Here is a 23,352-nt window from a genome sequence, read left to right on the forward strand (position 1 = left end):
CCCTCCCCATTTCTCCTTTTCCACGCTGCACCTCCCCTCCCCCTTAAGTATATAAGTCCCTTATTATAATGTGGAAATGAACTTATGTTCTTGGAGGCTATGCAAACAGAGTACAAGCTCTGATAGGTTTTGCAAAACTGGAAAGATTTCAGTTACAGTCCCAGCAACTGACTGTCTTCTTTCCAAGGACCACCCTAATTAAGTATGGAGATCATCATTATCATTAGGCTGATCACTTAGTAACAAATTATTTGACCACAGCAATCCACAAAACAAAGAAAAATACTAAATGGCCCTCAGTCATTTGCAGATCTGTTCCACATTCTCAGTGACAATGGCACTCAGGTGAATGAATGTAGGCTCATTCTTACTGGAATGTTAGCTCCTCAAAAGATGGAATTGTTTCTTTCTATCCCTAGCACTTTGCTTGTATGCAGCAAACATTTAAAAATGCTTGCTGAATAAACAGCAAAACGGTGGGAAATGGGGCCAAGGACGTAACACAATTTGGGGCCAGATAAACCTTAACTCAGCGGCTGGAAGTCTAAATGTGACATTCTTGTCTAAGAACCAATAAGCAGACATATTACTGGAAGAAATGAATTTTATCATATAACATAATATTCTTAATATAAAGGAAGTTGCTGCTAAATGGGAATATGCCTCACCAGCTTTCCTTGGAGAGGCAAATAAAGGAGTGGGGAGAATTGTTTTTCATCATGAGTCCAAAGACCATTTCATGGAACACTAGTTATCTTGTACTGCAGTATTCATGATAAAAACAAGCCCACTGTGAAAATAATTGTAGTTTACATTGTGTTGCAGAGAATTAAGAGGCCAAAAAAAAAAAGGGAACTCAAATTCTCCATAACAAATAAATTTTATTGATATCTTTTGTTTTTACATCATCTTCATTTCCCAGTGAATCCCTATCTCATTCTCCTTTCAGAAAACCATCCCTTCCTAATAAAAAATTTTAAAAAAGAGGGGGGGAGGGAAGTTCAGCAAAACTAATCAATATATTAAATGTCTAAATTCTATGTAGTGTTTTACATTCATTAGTCCCCCTCCTCTACAAAAATTCAAGAGAGATGTTTTCTCATATTTCTTCTTCCTCTATATTAAATTAATGTATACTTTGAAACTTTGTGATTTCAACGCAAATGTAGACTAATCTTTCCTTGAGAGAAGGGCTAGTTTTGGGTTTTCTTCGTCCCTGTATCCTCAGAGTTTAGCACAGTGCCTGGTACAATACAGGTGTTAAAAAAGAATTCTTACTTATTGATTGAAAAGTAGTTTATGTGTAAGAATGGTGAAAAAACATGTTGGAAAATATGTGAGAAATGACAGAGGCCAAGCATTTATGAACTACATAGAAGCCTCAAACACAAATATAAATTCTTTCTTCCATAAAAGAATCCTCCCTCTCTCTCTCTCTCTCCCTCTCCCTCTCTCCCTCTCAGAAGGCACCAAACCTGATGGAGATGCGTATTAAAAAAACCTTCTTAATAAAACTGGAAATATTAGGAAATAACATTCTTCTCCAGACTTTTCCCTTTAGGAAAATGGGTAGAACAAAAGCTAAGGTCTTTCTTAGAGAAATGATTTAAGAGTGATAATCAAATTTAACTAATGTCTAGATAAGATTACTGCCTTCCTCAACCCTGAAGTGACTGGTGCTAGGACCCACCCCAGAGAAGTACCCTCTTTACCACTGAAAGGAAACTTTTAATACAGAAAAGATACTTCTGATTCAGATAAATTCTCAATCTAGATCTGAGGGAAGAGCCTCACAGGTCTCAGAGGACAGTGGACTAGGAAGGAAAGGGATGGTGACTTGGTTACTCAACAAACTGGGAACATGAACCCAAACTGCATTTTTACACACTGTGACCTTTTTTCTTGTTCAAGATTCTTATAAATGTTACTTAAAATTGTCTTGGAGCACAGAATTATTTGGAGGGCACTGGAAGCTTGGATATAGAATGATGTTAAATTAACCAAAATTGTTTCTGGCCGACTTAAGTCTAAATGCAGCATACAGCATTAATATACATATATATATATATATTTTTTTCACAATGATGGGTAACAAATAATACTGTCACAAATAATGAACCCAATTATACTTTAACAGACAGGAAACAAGTCATGACATTAATGATGATGATGATGATGATAGCTGATCTTTATGAAGCACTTACTATGTGCCGGATACCGTGCTAAGCACTTTACCATTATTATCTCATCTGATCCTCACAACATAACTGATGTGGGAGTCATTCCTGAATCAGCTGTCTGCGTACAGTCAGTCTGCTGACTTCTTAGAGCAAAGAATAAAATTAATGTAAAGCGAGAAGAAAGTAAAAATGATAAAAAGCTTGTATACCATTAAAAAAAAAACCCTCACAAACTGTTATTTAATAATACATTTGATAGATGCGTTTTGTTTTCATATTATAGTCATTTCTCAAAAGAGAACTAGCTAAACAAAACCAACCAGAACAGTGGCCTTTATTCCACTGAAAGGAAACTTCAGACTCAGAAAGGAGTCACTAGATCTTAGCGAAGAGTCTCATAGATCTGAGAGGAGATTGCATCTGACAGTACACACAACACTCTGCCCTGGGCAGCTTACCTCACTACAAAAAGAGAAAGGTGTTTTTCCTAATCTTTTCTCTGGGGCCAAGACTGGGTATGACAGTTACTGGGCAATCAGCTTCATTTTAGTGTTTTCATTTTAACTACTACAGTCATTTGTGCATATTGGTTTTCTCTCATCAGATTTATTTAAACAAGTTACTGAAGAATGAAAAATGGGAAATAGATGGAAGGACAATAATTTTCATAACTCATTTAACTGATATAAATCACTTGCCATAATGAGGAGAACAAAATTCTAAGAACTGTCATCCTGAGAGAACACTTACCTACTTGCCAAAAAGAGAGAAGACCAACAGCAAAATCAGTTTTGAATATAAAATTGTCTTACAGAGAAGTAAGGTAGAAGATTATAGTAGTAGCAATTCATAAATACTAAGACATAGTAAAGAGGGAAAGACATTTATAGAAAACTTGGCAACAGACCAAACTAAGTCAAGTCATTCTAAAGACATTTAACGGTGAAAATGTAAGGACAGCAAATAGACAAAAAAGAGAAAAGAGCTCTAAATGATGTTTTAATAACAAACGACTTTCACCATTAAGGACAGTGAAGCCAACTTACATAGACTCTTATATCCTACCACCCAAAGTACTTAATGAAGAAGAGGAAATTGCACTAAGGAAAATAAAGTTGAAAGTACTGAACAAACCAGTTCTATACAGAGGTGGTTCACTCTGACCATGGGCAAGTCACTTTACTTCTCTAGGCTTAATTTTCTCATCTACAAAATAATACTACTCTAGCACTACCAATCTTATAAGGTTGTCATGGGGAAAATGTGTTATTAACCTTAAAGACTTTTATAAATATAGTCCATTTTTGTTATTATAAAAGGAGGACAAAAATACATATACTAAATACTATGTAAATGCAAGTTGTTATTGTTATCATCTATAAAATGAAGGGGTTGGACAAGATAATCTCTATGGTTCTTCCAAATTTTATCTAACATTTTAGGATTACCAGTATTTCACATTTCTATTCTACTTTTTCCTGACCTGGAAGCTTCAACTAGGTTATTCTACTCTTAAAAAAAAATTAGCATACTCCATCACCTCTATTTCAAAGTACAATAATTTCCTTCTAACATTCAGATCCCTATTTAAGTTCTACCTTCTGTCAGAGTTTTAAACGTTCCTCTTTAGTCATTCTTCCCTATTCTGTATGAATGTTGGTAGGCATGCATTTTTTCCTAACCTTCATTGTGATGTAATATGTATAGGTATGTTTTAAATCTTGTATTTTAACTCTATCCAGTAAGAGACTCTTATGACAGCAAAAGATGTTTCAAAGACCCATAACCATTAGCTTCTAATACAAGGAAGTTAAATGGACCTCTGGGTTCTGTTGCTAAGTACCAATGGGACTGGATCAGTTACTGATTTCTTTGGGTTTCAGCTTCCTCCTCTGTAAAATAAGGGGGAAGAAAAGTCCCATACATATCAAAACATTCACATCAGCAAAATATAAAATATATTAATGGTGGCAAGGTGGATGCTCACTGATTGGGGAATAGCTAGACAAATTGTGGCACATGAATATAATGAATTATTGTACCACACAAAAATGACAAATATGAGGAGTTCAGAGAAGTATGAGAAAGATTCCTATGAAATGAGGTATAGTAAAATAAGCAGAACCAGGAAATAAATATACACAATAGTCACAATAATGTAAGTGGAGAGAGTAATAAAATTGCAACTAAAAGTTTTATAATTATGATGACCAAACTCAGCCATCAGAACAGATGTGAAAATGAACTTCTTTCTTTTCCTTGAAAAGGTAGGAGATGATGGGTACAAGATGCTGCATATGCTCGTTAGACATGGTTAATGTGTACATTGATTTTGTGTTACTTAAAAATCTTTGTTAAAAGAGAAGACTAAGGGGCAGCTAGGTGGCACAGTGGATACAGTGCCAACCCTGAAGTCAGGAGAACCTGAGTTCAAATCCAACCTCAGACCAAACACTTGACACTTACTAGCTGTGTGACCCTGGGCAAGTCACTTAACCCCAACTGCCTAAAAATTTAAAAAAAAAATTTTTTTAAGAAAGAGAAGACTAAACTGGATAGTGGAGAGGACATGCATATTTGGAAATCAATGTGATGTGAAAATAAAAGGTACAAATAAAACTTTTTTTGTTAAATGAGGCAACTGAGTTAGATCATTTCTACCCACTCTTACAGATTTTGATGCTATGAAGACTATTTGCATTTTGGCAAGTTGCCAAGCTCAACAAAAGCCCTTTTAATTTTACTAATAGCCCAGAAGACAAAAGCCACCAGCCAAATAAACCAATTGAGCATAGAAGTATCAACAGGGGTACAACAGAGTATACTAATTTAGTAATTGTTCATGTGCATTAGCCAGAGCACATTTATATGTAAACTACAGAAATGACCTACGAAAGATATTAAATCTATAGCCTCTACCAAAAAGTTCATGTCCTGGAAAGTACTTCTTATTTTTCCTTAAAAAGTGGAAAACAGGGGCAGGGGTGCAGTGGATACAGCACCGGCCCTGAAGTCAGGAGGACCTGAGTTCAAATGCGGCCTCAGACCAAACACTTGACACTTACTAGCTGTGTGACCCTGAGCAAGTCACTTAGCCCCAACTGCCTTTAAAAAAAAAAATGGAAAACAACCTCGCGTTTGATAAATCCAAAGACTCCAGCTATTGGAATAAGAACCCAATATATGATAAAAAAAAATTGCCAGGAAAATTGGAAAGAAGTTTGGCAAAAACTAGGTAAATATTAAGATCTCAGACTGTATACCAATATGTTCCAGATGGGTACATGACTCAGTCATAAAGGGTGACATCATAAATAAATTAAAGGAGCAAGGGAGAAACCGCCTATCAGATCTATGGATAGAGGAAGAGTTTATAAACAAAAGATAGAGAGGATCATGGAAGGTAAAATTTCAATTACATAAAATTACAAAGCTTTTGCATAAACAAAGCCAATGCAGCTAAAACTAAAAGCAGATAAATAAGGAAATGCAGCAAATTTCTCTAATAAATGTCTCATTTCAAATATGTTTACAGAACTGATACAAATTTATCAGGATAAGAGCCATTAATTGCTAAATGGTTGAAGGCTCTGAACAGGCAGTTTTCAGAGGAAAATATGAATAGACACAAACAGCCATATGAATGCTCTAAATCACTAACAATTAGAAAAATATAAAATTTTAATTTAATTAATTTAATTCTACCTTATACTCATTGAATTACCAAAGCTGACCAAAAAAGGAAAATGGCAAATGCTGGATAGGCTGTGGGAAAACAGACACATTATTGCACTATTGGTAGACCCATGAATTCAACTAGTCATTTTGGAAAGCAAATGGAATTAAGCCCCAAAATTTGTTAACCTGGAAAATTTATCAAACTTCAACCTAGCAACACTAATATCAAGTATACACACCAAAGAGATCAAAGAAAGAGTAAAAAGATCTATATGTACAATGCTATTTATAGCAAATTTTTGTTGTGCCAAAGAAACGGATACTAAGGGAGTGATTGAGTAAATTATAGTATATAAATGTGATGAAATATTATGGTGCTTTAAGAATGAATGAAGGGGACAGTTTCAGAGAAACCTGAGAAGACTTTTATGAACAGATGAAGAGTGAAGTGTGCAGAACTAGCAGAATAATTTACCCAAGATTAACAGCATTGTAAAGACAAACAACTTTGAAAGACTTTAGAAGTCTGGTCAATGCAATGACCAACTACAATTCCAGAGGACTCATAATAAAATATCCTACTCACTTCCTGATACAGAGGTGATAGACTCAGAATTTAGACTGAGAAATATTTCTTTTGGACATGGTATATGGGGGAATTTGTTTTGTTTGACTACACATGTTTATAATAGGGGTCTTGTTTTTCTTTCTCAGTGAAGAGGAAGAAAAGGTGAGATGGGAGAAAAGGCAAATTTTTGTTGATTGAAAAGAAGTAAAATTTAATTAAGAAAAAAAGAAAAACCATAAAAGCTCAAAACAGGCCTTTTCATGGTGCCAAGTTTCTGGCAAAAGAAGCAATTCCAAAGAAATAAAATTCTACCGTGTATAATTTGGTCTAGCACAAGATATAAATACTCTTTCCTCCCCCTCCCCTAGCTTCTCCCAAGTGTATCCCTTAGAGAACGTTACAACCATAAATGCAATAAAAGTCCTTGCTTTCTTTCTGCTATAGTAGCAAGTTCATTTTATGTTAATCAAAGCAATGAGCAGAAGTCTATTCTGAAAAACAGATAATTGGGGCAACCACAGAGATGCCTCCTGGGAAAACATAATAACCGTCTGAAGTTGCTATCCAAACAGATGTTCTGAAAAACCTACAGCATAACTAGAGGTAAAACATGATCACTAAGGTATATAAGGATTTCTGTCTTTAATCCTACCACTGCAGCTTTTTGCAGCCAGAATATACCAGAGGAGGTGAACAGCAAGCCTGCTAAGGAGGCACATACAGAAGGTCCTTTGTATAGGATTCTATCTAATTCTTTTTTTTTTTTTTTTGCATCTCCCAGATTTCTTTCTTTTTTTTTTTCAACATAATGATAAAATCTTCAGCAAGACTTTTCAAGATAATATCAGATTTTGTAGGCTAATGAAGATATTGGGTATAAAAGGCTAGACTGCACTAAACAGAAGTAAAACCATGCGACTAAACGCGGAAAAAAAATCTGTTAGTATTTGCGGGTCCCTGTGATGTTCTGCCAACTACTCTAACTACTTAGTCATTATCTTCCAGTGGAACACATAAATGAGGCTATGATGAGGATGAGAAAAGGAGAAGCTCAAGGCACAGTAAAATGGAGGCAGACTCGCACGGTTGGAAAACCAGGGGAAAGTCACCAGAGATTGCAGAGAAAAGAAAAAGGTTGAGAGAAATTTGTATCAAGCAAATTAGAAAGAACTACAGAGAAGATTTATCAAAGTGGGGAAGTAACAAGAAGAAATGCTGAATCACAGGTAATGAATTAAAGAGACCATAGAGGTCATCTGGTACCGCTGCTACCTGACCAAGAATTCCCTTGACAGCCAAAGTGATCCCCCAGCATCTGCCTGAAGACTTTCACTAGTGGGAATTCAGAGCCAGTCTCTTTCATTTCTGGACAAATCTAATTGGTGGGAAATTTTTCTTCATACTGATCCTAACTCAGCCTCTCTGTAATTTCTATGCTATGTTGTCTGGGGCCAATCTAAACAAGTCTAATCCAAAACAATTCTTTAGATACTTGAAGGTATCTACCATGTTTTTCTTGCTTAAGCCATATCTTCTTTAGGCTAACCATATCCAGTTTCTTCATAAGATCATCCTGAGGCATTGTCTCTAGTTCTATTCACCATCCTTTTTTCCTTTTCCTATTGATACTTTGCCAACTTGTCAATATCAGGAAAACCTGGCATGAACAAATGTCATCAAAATGATGAGGCTTTTTATGAAGGAGTAGGAAGAGGGTTCAAGGACACTGTAATGGTAGGAGATAAAGTTGCTATAATGGCCACAAAACTTCTTTATCACATTTGTATTAATTCTGCTGAGAAAACACTACTTTTTTTTTAGTACCTGAAGTATCAATACTACCTACATCTATCAATCAATAAACATTCATTAAATGTCTACTATGTGCCAGGCACTATGCTGTACCTCTATTCCAAGTTTGAAATTCAATGATGCTGTGACAAGTTACAGAAAGTTGATTATGTTCAAATAGTCTAGACAAAGTTCTTTTCTATAATAAGATAATAAGCAATAAGTAATAAGGAAATTAACTAAAAAACACTATTCAAAGGTTTTTAATGTACCACAAATGATTGGCCAGTTATATTTCTGAACCTCTGAAATGCTTATAAGGGAATTTGGACTTCTAACTTTTCTGTGAAGTGAGCAAAAAGAAGCAACCAAAATACCTTCAGAAAATATTTGGAAGGCCAGTTTTATACTCATTAGAAATCTAATTAGGTGCAATATGATGAAATCAAATAGTTCAACTTTACTTAAAAACAAAAAGCTTTAAAGCTAATTTATATGTATTAAATCCAGGTTGGTATATTGCTTTACAAAAGGGTGAACTCACAGTAAGAGATTCACACGTTGGCTGTGAATTCTTTTAATGACTTCCAACAAAAACAAAGTCTTTCTTCATCATTAACTATTACCATGAATCATCACTGGCACACTTGGATTCAGCTGTGAAGATGAAACAGATAAACTGCAGACAAGCTAAGCCAAGCTTCTAATCCATCTTTTATGCATCACGGCTAAATGTTTATGGTCTGTGTCAAGTGACTTGAAGGATAACAATAAACACAACCACTTGTGCAGGGCATTTCCTATATGTATAAAAGATAAGCATTCAAGAGTACTGGTCATTTTGATCATCTGCCACTAACTATAAAAACAGAAAAGAGTCACAGTCACCCCTTAAAAATGAGGGAGCTTAGAGTATGTTTGAAAAATTAATTGTATAAGCCAAAATATCTGGCCTCCAAAATTCAGAAAATGGCATTTATGTATTTGCTATAGTTAAGTAAGAGAGAAGATTGGTGCTAAGCACCCAGTGTGTCAGCGTTAGCTGAAATGCATTTTCCCAAAAAACTTTTTGCATTGGTGAAACCATTCAGCATGATGGAGTAGGTGCTTTACCCCTACTAGCACTTAAAAGGAAAAATAAAGCAGTCACACTGTTAGGTGTGAATGAGAAACTACAAACATGTTTTTATCTAACCTATAAAGTAAATTCTGCTTTGTGTCAGTTATTTTCCCTCACTAGATTAGAAGTTCTTTGATGGAAATGGTATGTCCTTCATCTTTGTAATCATCTGCCTCCAGCTCTCACCTATGCCTAGTGCAGTGTCTTGCACATAGCCAGTGCTCAATAAATGTTGATTTACTGAAATGCTATCAGCAACATCATCTATTAAAAAAAGCAATTGTGTGTATATATATATAGATAGATAGATAGATAGATAAATAGATAGATAGATAGATATTTTATAAGCATAGTAAATTTCCATTTATACAGAATAGTTGAAGGGGGTAATCAAATATTTGGATCAAGTAAGAGTTACTGTAACTACCACAGATGGATCACCAATTTTAAAGAATTAAAATTTTATATATACATATACATTACTAAAACTATATATAATTCAGCCTATTTTATTTCAATTCAAGTCAAATATTGACTATCTATTGTATGCCTAAAACTGTGATAGGCACTCTGAAATTTAGCTAGGTAAACAAGACCTCTGTACATGAAACAATAAGAACACAATAAAAGAAATTAAATGGTGTCAAAATATACACAACAGGAATCTGGGAGAATGGAGAGACTCATATAGAAATTGATAGTCTTGGCAGGCTTCACAAATTAGGTAAAACTTGGGTGAAAGTTTCAAGGATGTAGTGGACAGAAGGTATCAAGGAAAAGGGAAGTTACAGAGGCAGAAATGAACTTGGTGTATTTGGAGGCAGTGGAGAGAACTTAAATGGGGAGTGGGAAAGAAAGTTAATAATAATAGTTAATACTTATATAGTGTGTTAGGGCTTGTAAGGTTCTTTAAAACCATTATTTAATTTGGTCCTCATAACAACCCTGGGACATAGATGCTTATAACTATCCCCTTTTTACAACTGAGGAAACTGAGGCAGGTGGAGGTTAAATGACTTGCCCAGGATCATACGGCTACTAAGGAGCTGGATAGGTGACTCCGAGCAAACCTTCCTTTGGTTGATCTCCTCATCTGTAAAATGAGCAAGTTGAATTAGAAAGCCTCTCAAGTTCCTTCGAGCTCAAGATCTACGATCCTATGAATTCTTCATCCTGAGCTTTCTCTCTACTATAATTCCAAATGCAGAGAATTATAGTAAGAACCAGGAGGGACCTCAGAGGACAGCTAGTCCAACCACGACATTTTACAGCTAAGGGAATCGAGGTTTTGAAAAGTTAAATGACTTATCTGCTGGCCTCAGAACTCATAGATATTGGAGCCCTGGGCCCTCTGACCCCAAAATTATGGTGCTTTTACTATTACATCATGGTGTTTCCCTCAAAGCTTCACTTTTTTCTTTGCATCCTTGGTAACTGATGAAATCTATCTGAATAATCTGATTATTACAGGTAATATTAACACTCCTGTGAGGAAGTGTTTTGGGGATCTTTTTAATACAGTTTGATCACTCATCTCTGTTTTTAAGAAACTGCTGAGGGGCCTAAGTGATGGCAGTGATTCTATGATTTAAAATTGCACAAGATATTAGAATAACACCTTGCAACTTTTCCACACGGTTGTCGGCAATATCTAGTTACTTTGTGAAATGAATGAAGCAGAGGGTAGAGTAGGGAGAATAATAAATTTGAATTCAGAGGGCCTAGGTTTAAATCCCTGCTTTCTGACTGTTTCTGTGACCTTGGGTAACTCGCTTAACTCCCTTGGCTTTGGTTTCTTCATTTATAAAATGGGGATAATACATCTTGCATTATCTACTTCACGCGGTTATAGAAACAGTTTTTTTTTTTTCAGAAAAAAAAATAGGTACGCAAGAGTTATCAATTCTCACCTTTAAAATTGCACAAAAATGCCAATGAATTTCCATAATGAAGATTTAACTGTCTATAAGATATATAGAAATGTGTGTATATCTGATTATTACACATTAGGATATCTAAAATATATCAGAAAATTTTGCAAACCCATGAATTGTGCTTGTTCATAAGTCATAACGCTATTTAAATAAGAGGCTATGATTTGATTCTAGCCATTAGTAAGTTAAAGTGCATGCAAGTCTATTTTAGTTCAATAAATTTTATGTATCACACCAGGGATATCATAACTTTTACCTTTTAACAGTTCTAATTAAGATAAGGACCTAGAAATGATTAGTTTTAAGAATATGTGTATATATGAAACCAAAATTCATTAATGTGGGGCTTTTTTCCTTCCTCTCTGTATTAGCTGGTACTGACTTATTAGTTGTAACACACATGACATATAACCACATTCTGCTTTTTTACCATAAAAGTTTATTTTTATTAAAACCCTGTCTTATAAAAATAGTTTCCAAATCTTTGTAAAACAAACAAGTCTTTCACACATTTTGGTCCCCCTCTCCTTGCAAAATATAGTGCTATATGAGAGATGCTGATGATTAAGTTTTCTGCTTTGGAAGGTTAAAAGTCACACCTGCTATCACATTTTGAAGGGCTGGGAAAAATGCATTAAAAAAAATCCATGTGTATCAAAATGAATTCCAGCAGTGTAACCAATACCTTGCAGCTGTTCTGATGTCTTTATTATACTGGTCAGTAAGAAAAGCTATGCCTATAAAAAATTCTTTAGTTATGCTCTTAAGAACAGAAATGCATAATGGAATTGACTTTACTTAATTTCCATTTCCATATTCAACCTTCTCATAATCTAAAATAACAAGTGAATACAAACTGACTTTTGAAAGTGCTAATGAAGAGTAAAGGAAAATCTTAGCCCAGTCTAGTTCTTTAGAAACAATAGGATTTTTTTTTAACAGTGTCCATAAAACTTGAGCGTAAAAAAGAAATATTAAAATATTTGGGCATAGGATTGGAGCCAAAGGAAATCAGATCAAGCTTAAAATGAAGCAAGTTAACAGAAAATAACAAAAATGAACAGTCCACACTTGTAGATTATATGTCTTTGGACTACCAGTTCCCAACATATAACAAGATAAGGTATGTATATTAGGTGTATATGTACTATGTACCAGGTAAATCCTCAACATTCTTCATCTTCTTAATTCATAATTCTAAGTATCTCTAAGAAATCAGTTAGATACACTGATGCCTAATTGCCACATGAAAATTTTTAGAAGTTTCATCCTCATCATGGAGAAATGAACCAAGAATTGACCCTAAGGTTCTACTCTAGGCTTTGCGACTAACTTTGTGAGCTTAGGTTAACTCATCTGAGCACCCAGACAATCCATACATTGAGAAGGCTGAAATAGATGATCTAGTTTACATTTCAGATTTGAAACTCTATTGCAGTCCATTTCCTTCTTTTGTGGAATCTGAGATCATCAAATCTCTACACAGAAAATGAGAGAATCACAGAATTTGAGAGTCGGAAAGTAACTCAGTGCTACCTAGTCTAATCCAGTCATAAAAGCAGTTGCCAGTATAAAGTCCCCAACAAGTATATTCACCCTGCCTCTGCTTGGAGACCTCTAAAGAGGAGGAATCCACCACCTCTCCAGAAGGTAGTCCTATTCCACAGGATAGTTTCTTTGTAAGTCTAGAATCACGGGAAAAATCAAATTCTAAACAATGAAAAAGTGTTCAAAGTCATTAATAAACAAAAGAAATGAAAATAAAAAAGAACTCTGAGGTATAATTTTAATCCCCATGGAATGGCAAACATGGTAAAATGTTTAAAAAACAAAGTAAGTGTTAGAGGGGAAAATAGCCACACTAACCCAGTACAGGCAGCTGTGAATTGGTCTCAATGTTTTAGAAAATATTATACAAGAAAGCTACAAAATCATTCATACCCTATTGCCCAATGATCCTGCCACTGGGTTTTCAAGAAGGCTAAGTAAAGCAAGACTTGTACTACCAAATAGTTGAAAACAGTATTAGCTATAACTGGAGAATGGCTGAACAAAATTTTGTATATTGATGTAACTGAATATTATGTTGTAAGGAAATACAATTACGAAGAACACAGAGAAACACAAGAAGACATATATGAAGTATTGCACAGAAAAGGAAGCAGAGCCTATATACTGCAGTGGGTTCCAGGAACGCGTCCTGCGGCTGGCAAGGCACTTTCTTCCAGAAACAGTTCATAGAGGACCCCAGGTACACTGGCCTGCCCTGTAACAACACCACACCCTCTATTAGAAGGTAAAGCGGTGCTAGAAGATAGGAGGAAGGGCTACCGACACCATCACCTGCTACCATTAATCCTCCCTCTAGAACCAAAACCAAAATTGCATAATGAATTGATCAACCACAGTTTCTCCCTTGTGCTGTGATTCAAACATGACGTAGAGACTGTCTGCATGTATGAAACTGCTCTTGTATATGACATTCTGAGACTCATGACCCTTTAGGTATAAAAAAAGAGATAGTCCTAAGGGAGTCAGAGCTCTCATGTGGAGACCTCTCCAATGATCTGTAAGTATTATATTCCTCCAGAGTATTATACTTCTCCTCCCCCCTTTTCCTGTTTCTCCTACTCCTCTTCTCCCAGCTCTTACTGCCCTCACTCCCTGGGGACTGCCCTCAAGACTCCTGGTCAACATGACGCTAAATAGAACATGCTTAAAGATCATCTTTCTTCCTGATTATGCTTCCTACTGATATCCTTGACCCATTGGCCACCTTCATCCCTAGCTATAAACTGGACACTCAGGTCCTTAGGACTTAGCTGACTAGCAGATGCACCTAGTACCTGGTGAGCTGGTGCTAGAAAGCAAGTGCTGGCCTGAGAACCCTGTGCTTCTCTGGAAACTTCCTCTTAAAATTAGTATATGAGCAAAGACCTGGGCTGTGACCAAGGCACTTGGGGCTGTACCTTTCTACATATGGTAGAAAGCAAGGGTCAGTGTTCAAACCATGTGCTCCTAGACAATAACCTTCATAGGGTGACCCAGGGACCCAGAACATATACAAGGACTACCACTATGCAACTGAAGGTATGAGACAGCAAAGAAAAAACAAAACAAAAAACTCTCAGCTCAAATACAATTGACATGGGGACTAACTCACTTGTTAAAGAACAAACTTTTCTTTTTTGTAACAAATGGTAGACTACAAAAGTGTAAAGGTACATACAATTTCAGTTGCAATCACTTTTCTGTGTTGTTTTGTATAATAGTTTTTAGGCCTTTGGATTCTGTGGATAATTTATGACTTTGTTTGTAATTGTCTACCATGACAAAAAAGAATTTGTCAATATAAAAAAAAATTGAAATGTAGTCATGAAATAGGCTTTCTTACTTTTTTGTCAACACCAAGTAAAAAACAAATGATGAATTCTCTATATCATAAGAGTTTGTAAGAAAAAGTACTTGTAAGGTATTCTGAAGGATCATGTTGGTTCTTTATCTGAATATCCAGATTGACTGAATTTTTGTTTTGTTTTGTTTTGAATGGTTTACTACCTAGCTGGTTTGGTGGTGTTAGTAGTATCTTGGGATGAGTTTTCAAAGAAGGCCTTATCGTGGGGGAGGGTTAGCAGATACAGACACCAACTGCCCCATACTCATCTAGCACTATACATGGAAACTAAGCTTCATGATGGTGTAGGTGTCAGGAACCGCCTGTGCAAAGATGAATTAGTGCTGCTAGAATACAATGCCTAGTAATCAAAGTCATGCATGATTAGAAAGGAGCCTTCAGAAATCATTTTGGTTCATTGACCTAATGGGCTTTTTTTTTTTTAAGCAGGAAAGCAAAAATGCAAGGCTTCTCAAGTTAAAAAAGATTTTTTTAAAAAAAATTCCAAAATCCTTTTTCCTTGGTCCTCAAAGCACCTGTCTAGTCATAAGGAAAAGTCAGTAGAAAACTTGTTTTTTAAACATCACAGATAAAGCTCCCAAAGTCTCAAGCAATTCTGTCCCGCCTAAATGGCAGAGACTGTTTTACTGGCCTCTGATGACCTGTCAGGGTTTTTAGCCTGTGGATGGGACATACCCATATAATTTGGGGCAGCCTTTTCAAAGTGTCCCCTTCCACCTTCAAATATTAGCCAAAACTTGAAAAGAGGAGTGTAGAAAATGGTAACTATCCTAAGGTTTGAAGAATTTGTAACTAGAGGAAAAGCAGGAAAATAATAGCTGATATTATCTAGCACTTTACATCCATTATTTAAGTTTAGCTTCTAATGCAAACCTTAATCACAGGATATCAAAATCTTAGATATTAATTAATTAGATATTATTAATCATAATATTCACATGTTATATTCCTAGTGCTTAGAACAGAGCCTGGCTCATAGTAGGTGCTTAATACATGCTTACTGATTGATTGACTGCTAGTGAATGAAGGCAAAGAATTAGAAAGCTGGAAGGAACCTTCAGAAATTATCTAATTAATGTAAAAGTTATTTGTTCCAAAGCCATGGGGTACACCTACATCCAAGCTAGCCTCTAGAGTATTTTATATACATGTAATGTCAGCAAAGCTCTCACTTCACTCCCAAGAAACTTGATTCAGGATAGCTAGTTTTTCCCAGACCCTAACAGTGTCAAAGGGTATCAGCCAGAATGGAAAGTCATGTTTTGGGACAATAATTCTTAGGATATAAGGACTTTCCCTAGACTCCTACTTCACCTTCTTCTCTGTCCTTTGTTCTTTCTTTCTTTAAAAAAAAAAGATATATTTTGTTTTCACATCTCCTCCATTTGTAATATGTCCCTCTTCAACCTCCTTCACAGGAAGCCATCTCTTATAACAAAGAATAAAAACACAAGGGAAAAAAGCGGTTTATCAGAATTAACCAGTAATCAATTGAGTCTGATGGTATGTGCAATGCCCCATACTGACAGTCCTTATCCCATATAAAGAAGGAAGGGACTTAAATTTTCTCCTCTCTTTGGAATCTTCTGAGCGGTTTTTTCATAAAGAAAATCCACATCTCTCTCTCTCTACAATCTTGGCTCTTTTCTATTTATTCTAACTATGGCAGGGATGGAAAACATTGGGTAACTCTCCCCTTCAGACAATCCTTTATATACTTTTAGTAAGCCATCCTTTCTTTTACCTCTTTTCCAGGTTCCCACACGTAAGTACCGACTATATACTCAACATTATAATAATAATAATACTGATGATGATATCTAACATTTATTTATCACTTTAAGGTTTGTGAAGTGTTTTATATATTTTGATTTGATCCTCACAATAACCTTGTGAAGTCAGTCTATTATTATCCCCATTTTATAGATGGGGAAAATAAGAATGAGGCTTTAAAGTTAAGTGATTAGGCACTATGGGGGATACAAAAGTAGCAAAAGACGAAAACAGTCTTTGCCCTTGAGGACCCAAAAGTGGTAAAACAAACAAACAAACAAACAAAAAAACCCAACATACAGAAAACACAAATGGAAGAAAAAATACAAGGCAACAATGCAAGCAGTTTGTTATAAATTATATTCTTCTTTGAACACGAAACCCAGAACTACAGTAATGACTGGAATACGTTTAGCCAAGGGAGGCTTCTCGGAGGAGAGGATGGGAGCTAGGTCAAGAGCATTGACAGGGGAATTACAGGTCCAAGGACTAGTTTGTTTGGTATGTCAGGTTTTTCCCCTAGCACTTTGAGTACTTAAAGGATGTGCTTCTTTCCAGTTTTCTCAACATATTTTGAAATGTGGAGCTTATAAATGGACATATCGTCTTGGCACTAGGAATGTGATAAGTGCTCAATAATTCCTTCGGGATAATTCCATTTTCTAAGAAGGCCAAAGAAAAACTGTATAAAGCATATGCAAACCAGGCATTTCCAAGTTCAAAGTAACTCATAAAAATCAGGCTTGTTGTAAACAAATGCTAGTCAACTGTCACATGGGCCATTTATATGCTGAAAACTAGAAATCAACACAGGCTGTCTATGAAAAAGGTAATTCGTCTTGCTCCTCTTAAAATTTTAAAACAACTTCTATACAATGAAGTATTTGCAAAACTGTCAAAAATAAGTATTAGGATTTGACAGACATTCTACAAAACTTAAGGACTACTTAATGGTATTTAAAATTAAGTTTCAATCAGCCAGATTTAAAAAAAAATACAGTCTTACTTCCTCATATTTTCTTTGGTCTAAAGTTCAGAATCTCTCTGTGTTCAATTGCAATGAATAGTTATGCTTAACTAAAGTTAAATGTAAAGATGTCTTCAGCTTAGGGATTATGAACTCTAACACTACATTGTGCCCAAGGGGAATCTTACTTTATTTGACAATAAAAACAAAATTTGGCCATCCTTTGCTTTTATCAATAGGTGAAATTTCTTCAGGATGGAACTGGATCCATGTCATACGTAGGGCTAGTCTTGCCAAAATTCTGATTGCAAGAAAAGGTTGTTGAATACTTCTCCTTTTAGTACTGGACTCCCCATCAAGGTTATCTTGTTCTCAGCTACCAACAAGTCTTCCTAAAGGTTACATCAGATAATGGCTAAGGAGTTCTTAGTCTTAGTAAGTTACAGCATCTTTAAAATAAGTGAAGTAGTTCAGCCAAGGCAAAAAAGAGATTTAAGCTCAGGATAAGGCTGTCTGAGAAGCAGAAGAGTTAAGAATCTTCTGCTTGAACCCCAGGGGCAAGTCTGGGAGTAATGGGCAGAAGTGATGAACAGGCAGATTCCAAGTCAATATAAAGAAGAGCATCTTCATAATTAGAGCTAGTCCCCCAACTTAACAGGCCACTTTCCCCATCTCACAAAAGGCAGAAATTGGATCATTTGCTGTCAGGTAAAGATTTCATACTTTGAGAAAGGCTGGATTAGATGATCTCAAACAACTTTTCTAATGCTAAGATTCTATGAAATACCGTATAGAACATTTGAAAAGCACCTTCAAGACAAAAAGGAAGGAATCACTAGCAATAGTGGTCTGGTATTTTCCTAGCTGTTCTACTTTTGAATATAGTTTTTAACAATAGAAGGATCAGAACTTAAGAATACCTTGAAGGGACCAGACCAAGCTGTGTTAATTGACAAAGTGGATGATGATTGGCAACTGAATGTATTTGGATGGTGAAGACTTGAGAAAGATGACATTACTGGTAAAAGAAAAAGGAATGTTTAGATGGGTATAGTTTGAGATGCCTGTGTAACATCTAGTTGGAAATATTTGATAGGTAGTTGCTGCTGTTGGCCTGGAAAGGTAGGAAAGGGACAGGTTACAAAGAGATTTAAAAGACAATTTTAGACTTGATTTTATATTTGATTCTGGAGATAACAGGAAGTCATTGGAGTTTATTGAATAGGGAGGTTGCATAGTCAAACCTGTGCTTTAGGAAAATCAATTTGACAGCTGATCAGAAAATCTACTGGAATGAGGAGAGAAAAAAATGTGTAGAAAAGAGGAAGTTCCCATCTGCTGAGCCTCTGTAGTACAATGGATACCAAAATCCAACCCTGCATTTCCAGCAGTTTAGTTTGTTCATTCCTTCAACAAGTATTTATTGAGCACCCCTTAAGTGGAAAGCACTGTGGGAGATATAAAGATGGTTCACTGAAATTTACCAATAGATCATGAAACGTTTAGTGAGTTCATAATTCAAGCATAACAAACAACTCCTGTCCCCCTCTTTCTTCCATTCTCAGCAGTTTGTATTATTAAGCGACACACCGCCTTCCATCCTTATCAATTATAGGACTTTAAGGAAATCAAACGTAGGTCTTCATTAGGAAGAGGCTGGGAACCCTTTGGGGATTAGATAAAGCTCTGGCTGCTTTGTTCCCACATTTTTAATAATGATCAAAGCACATGATAAGTGCATGAGAGAAGTACAAAGCACTATCAGATGAGGGAGATAGCATTACTAAAAAAGTCTAGTTTATAGGGCCAAATTTATGTTTTCTGGTTAGTTAAAGAATTAGCACTTGTGTAGCATGTTTGTAACTACTTGTAGCTTAAAGAAACAAAAAAGACAGTTGAGTATGAAAGAAAATTAGTGCATATAAGGGAACTTGAGATACATACTTTGAAATCCCAGGATGCTTCACAGCACAGTTATCATAATGATAATATTAGTTGTTATTTATTTATCTATATAGCATTCTTAAAGTTTACAAAGTGCCTCACATGATTTTCTCCTTTTCAGTTCATACTCTGAATTAACATTAGCAATGGAAATTGTTAGGCAGATGAATACACTATTTTTTTTAGATTTTTCAAGGTGACCAGGAATTCTGGCATTGTTTTTCCTCTAGGTTAATACATAGTTTTAGGGAGAAAATTCAGGATATTTTCCCCAATGGCTGTCATTTAAAACAAGGACATAGATTTCACAGGATTCTCTGTCACATTGACCCACCAGAATGATAAGCAAGCAAACTTCAGATGTCAGGAAACTTGTACCATGGAAGCCCCATGGCACAGTTGTGCCAACTGTACCTACCATGGCCAACCTTAATATCTTGTCAGAAAACATGTCACTATCTCTCTTAGTGAATGTGTTTTGCCACAGCAACAATGCTTTTCCAAAAGCAGTGTAGGCTAGTGGATATAGGGCTAGATCCGGGTTCAAAAGCTACCTCTGATACTTCCTATCTTATGACCATTAGTAAGTCTCTTAATTTCCCTGTGCCTTCCTTGATCTGTAAAATGGGTATAATCTGTAGTAACGCCTATTTGCAGACAACAGTGTGCTAATTACCATGCGCTCTGGAGTAGAAGGTTAGGCTATCCTAACCTTCTAAATGGGATTCAAAATCACTCAAGAGTTTGGCCAAACTATCTACACTGGAGGGGGGAGGGGAAGAGAATGCAGAATGTCTCTAGATTATCTTATTCAGTTGGATGGACAGCCCAAGGAGCTAGCTCATTTGTCTTGGACAGACCCTGAAGATGGACAACAAAGGGGATACAGTACTGAACAGAAAGATGAAGGCAGGCTAGAGTGCAATTGGGAACTTAAGCAGGGCTTTCAAAGACCCCAAGCTTCTAACTGAAACAAAATTTCATCTTTTTAATACCAATATTTTTTTCAGTGATATCATATGACCAAAAATCATGGAATAACATATAAGGAATTAAAATTACAGTTCACTTAGAGAGCACAGAGAAGACAGGTAGTGTGTTTACCAGCAGGTAATTAATGTACCATGGTATATTGCCAATGATGAATTGCTTGCATGAAGTGGTGCGAAAGAGTCTGTGTCTAGGAAAGGACATGGGTAGATCATATAGAGAAAGTAAGAGATAATGGCACTGGTACCCATGCACTGGGAGGAAGGCATCTCAAGCAAACTGTACAGATGCCCTATAAAGGGTTCAGAGGAGAAAAGTACATATAGAAGAGAAGAAGGTGTAGATGGGTGGTGACCTACACCACTGGAAGAAGTACTCACATTGATAAGAGCATGAATCCAGGGAAGTATCATCATCACCATCATTATCTACCAAATCTAGAAAATAAATATCTGAAGTTGTAGTATTAGAAGTAGTTGTTAAGCAGTGGAATTTCTAATGATTATTGGATAATGGCATTAGGTGTTACTCCTACTAACTTAGAATCTAAAGGAACTGGGGAAGTTCAGTCAATAAAAGAGGAGACAGGCCTAGAACAAGATCCTCTGATGGACAGAAAGATTAAGCTGATTCTATTTAGTAGGCATATTCCATATTGGATTACTACTACAAATTACACATGTACAAAAAACTGGGCTAAACTGAAACTACAGTTCCTAATTTGACATCATTTAATAAACATTTACAAGGTGTCTACTATGTACAATGCATTGTGCTAGGTGCAAAGGGAGATATAAAGATAAGTAAGACATGGTACCTGCCATCAAATAACTTGCCAGCCACATAAGGGTGATTAGACAAGTAATTATAATATAAATTGGAATGTAAATGCATAAGAGAAGTATAAAGTGCTATGAAATCAGATGAGAGTCTTAAAAATTTAGATGAAATCCAAGTGCGTGGCATATAGGATTTTGCTTTAAAATGCTCTTCATCTATTCATTCATTCTGAATGGAAGAGATGTCCAGCTTTCTTGAAATATTTCTTTGGTGATCCAGTCCAACATTCAACATGCCTTAGAACTCTGAATGAAATCCTGACTATCCTTGTTCAGGGCCTTGAATATAGTGTGTTTGGTGTTTGTTGATTGAATTTCTTTCACCAAGAATATAAAATATAACTGCTATTAAACAACGGTTGAGATTTTATTATGCTTGAAGATAGTTGTTAATTTAGCAATATCTTTTGATTCAAAATTAGTCTGTGAACATCTGTGGTGCTGATCAAATCTGCCATTATAACTCTTAGGGAACAAAAAAATCACTAGAAGGCAAAGTTCCATGAAGAGAACCTTATGTAGTAAAAAATTGGAGAGTGAAGCTCTGCAGGAAAAAAAAAGGATAATGTTGAAGCAGGCAGGGGATCCCACCCTCACACTGAAGGTTGCATACATTTCTACCCTAGAAATCTTGAAATTCAGTTAGCCATTCATATGGAAGGTAATCTGAAAACTGCTTTCAGCAGAAATAATGAAATGTACTCGACTGCAATACAGAGGTTAAACAGTGAATCTTTTCTTTACCTGAGTGACCAAATACTTTACTCTTTATATGGTCAAACTATGTTAATGCAACCTATATGTAATTTGAATCTGACCCCCTTACTTCAAGATAATGAGATTTTTCTTTTAAATCACATATTTTCTTGATTATTTTCTTTTAGAATTTGCATGCCATTAAAAATTATTATTTTTGAAAATCACTAAGAATTTGTCTTCCCCGCTATCTAGACCCATGATGAATTTGACACTTCTTTCCTCAAACTGAAAATAACTGAAGTCTTTTTGACCCCAAACAATGAAACTCAACACTTCAAAAAACAACAAAGATGCCTTCAAATTAAAGTTACTAAGGAAACTTCTAAAGTGTTTGTAGCTTTGGACAGTTTTATTGTTTTTTTTCTCTCTCACTTGCCATTTACTTTCAAAACCACTTCACTATTCACTTGCTATTGATTAGCTGGAGGGAGAAAAACACCCTTGTCCTCCATCTGCTAACAACTTGCTATCACTGCACCCCAGACATTAACAAAGAAGGTTACAGAGGAGAGATGATAAAAGACTGTGGAAGGGTGAGAGAAACATCCCTTATAGCACAGTTCACACATATTTCCAAATCCCCAGGCCAACCCAAACAAAAATCGCTAGTGAAAGATAAATAGTTATCACCTAGGGATGTCAGTCTATGGGAATGCTAAAGACCAAAATGGTAATGCTTAAAACTGAGTCTGATTGTTTAAAAGCTGTCTCAATTAGCAATTAATATTTGTAACTAATCAGCCATTATTACCTCCTAATTGGTGTCCCGGTCTCTAGTCTCTCCACTCTCCAATCTATCTCACATAAAGCAGTCAAAGTTGTCTTCCTAAGGGAAAGGTCTGATAATGCTCAAAAACTGCCTTCCCAAGTTCCCTATTCAGTCCTAGGATAAAACACAAAACTTGTCAGGCTGCCTTTTAAGGTCCTCCCAAGTCTGGCTCCAATTTACCTTTGCCACCTAATTTCATCTTAGTCCCCTTTAAACGCACTATCTACTAGTCCAAATGGACCACCAGCTGTTAACCTGATCTGGACATTCCATTTTTGAGCTCTCACACAAGCTGTATGCCCTTGCATGGAATGCACTTCACTCCTCATTTCCATCTTTTCTTATCTTCCGTCAAGGCTCACACCTTTTCCAGAGAGCCTTTTCTGAGCTACCGAAATCGTTGTCACTGTCATTCATCAAATTACCCTTTGTTATATACTTAATGTGTATATCTGCTGTTACTTGCTCCACATACCCAAGCTCCTTGAGGGTAAGAACTATTTTTTTTTTGTAGTCTTAGCACCTACCACAGTGCTCTGCACCTAAGAGGGACTTAACAAGTTTGCTGAATTAATTTTTTTTTTCAAAATTAAAAAAAAAACTGTGCTTTAGACACAATCTAAAG

The 23,352-nt window shown here is 35.9% G+C and overlaps 1 protein-coding gene across 6 annotated transcripts in view; it reads right to left on the reverse strand.

Moving 5' to 3' along the window:
* The window catches only part of LOC114050151 (protein dispatched homolog 1), a 234,920-nt gene that overhangs the window by 25,025 nt on the left and 186,543 nt on the right, over window positions 1–23,352 (reverse strand). Inside the window, exon 2 of one of the 6 annotated variants that reach the window (XM_027871763.1) lies at window positions 20,741–20,797. The exons of the other annotated variants lie outside the window; for them this stretch is intronic. Within the exon in view, the coding sequence (XP_027727564.1) occupies window positions 20,741–20,754 (14 nt within the window). The 5' untranslated portion in view covers window positions 20,755–20,797. The remainder of the gene's footprint in view (window positions 1–20,740; window positions 20,798–23,352) is intronic. 6 annotated transcript variants of the gene reach the window in all.

The sequence above is a fragment of the Vombatus ursinus genome, unplaced genomic scaffold, assembly GCF_900497805.2.
Source record: "Vombatus ursinus unplaced genomic scaffold, bare-nosed wombat genome assembly UNPS02014798.1, whole genome shotgun sequence".
In the NCBI taxonomy this organism is placed as follows: domain Eukaryota; kingdom Metazoa; phylum Chordata; class Mammalia; order Diprotodontia; family Vombatidae; genus Vombatus; species Vombatus ursinus.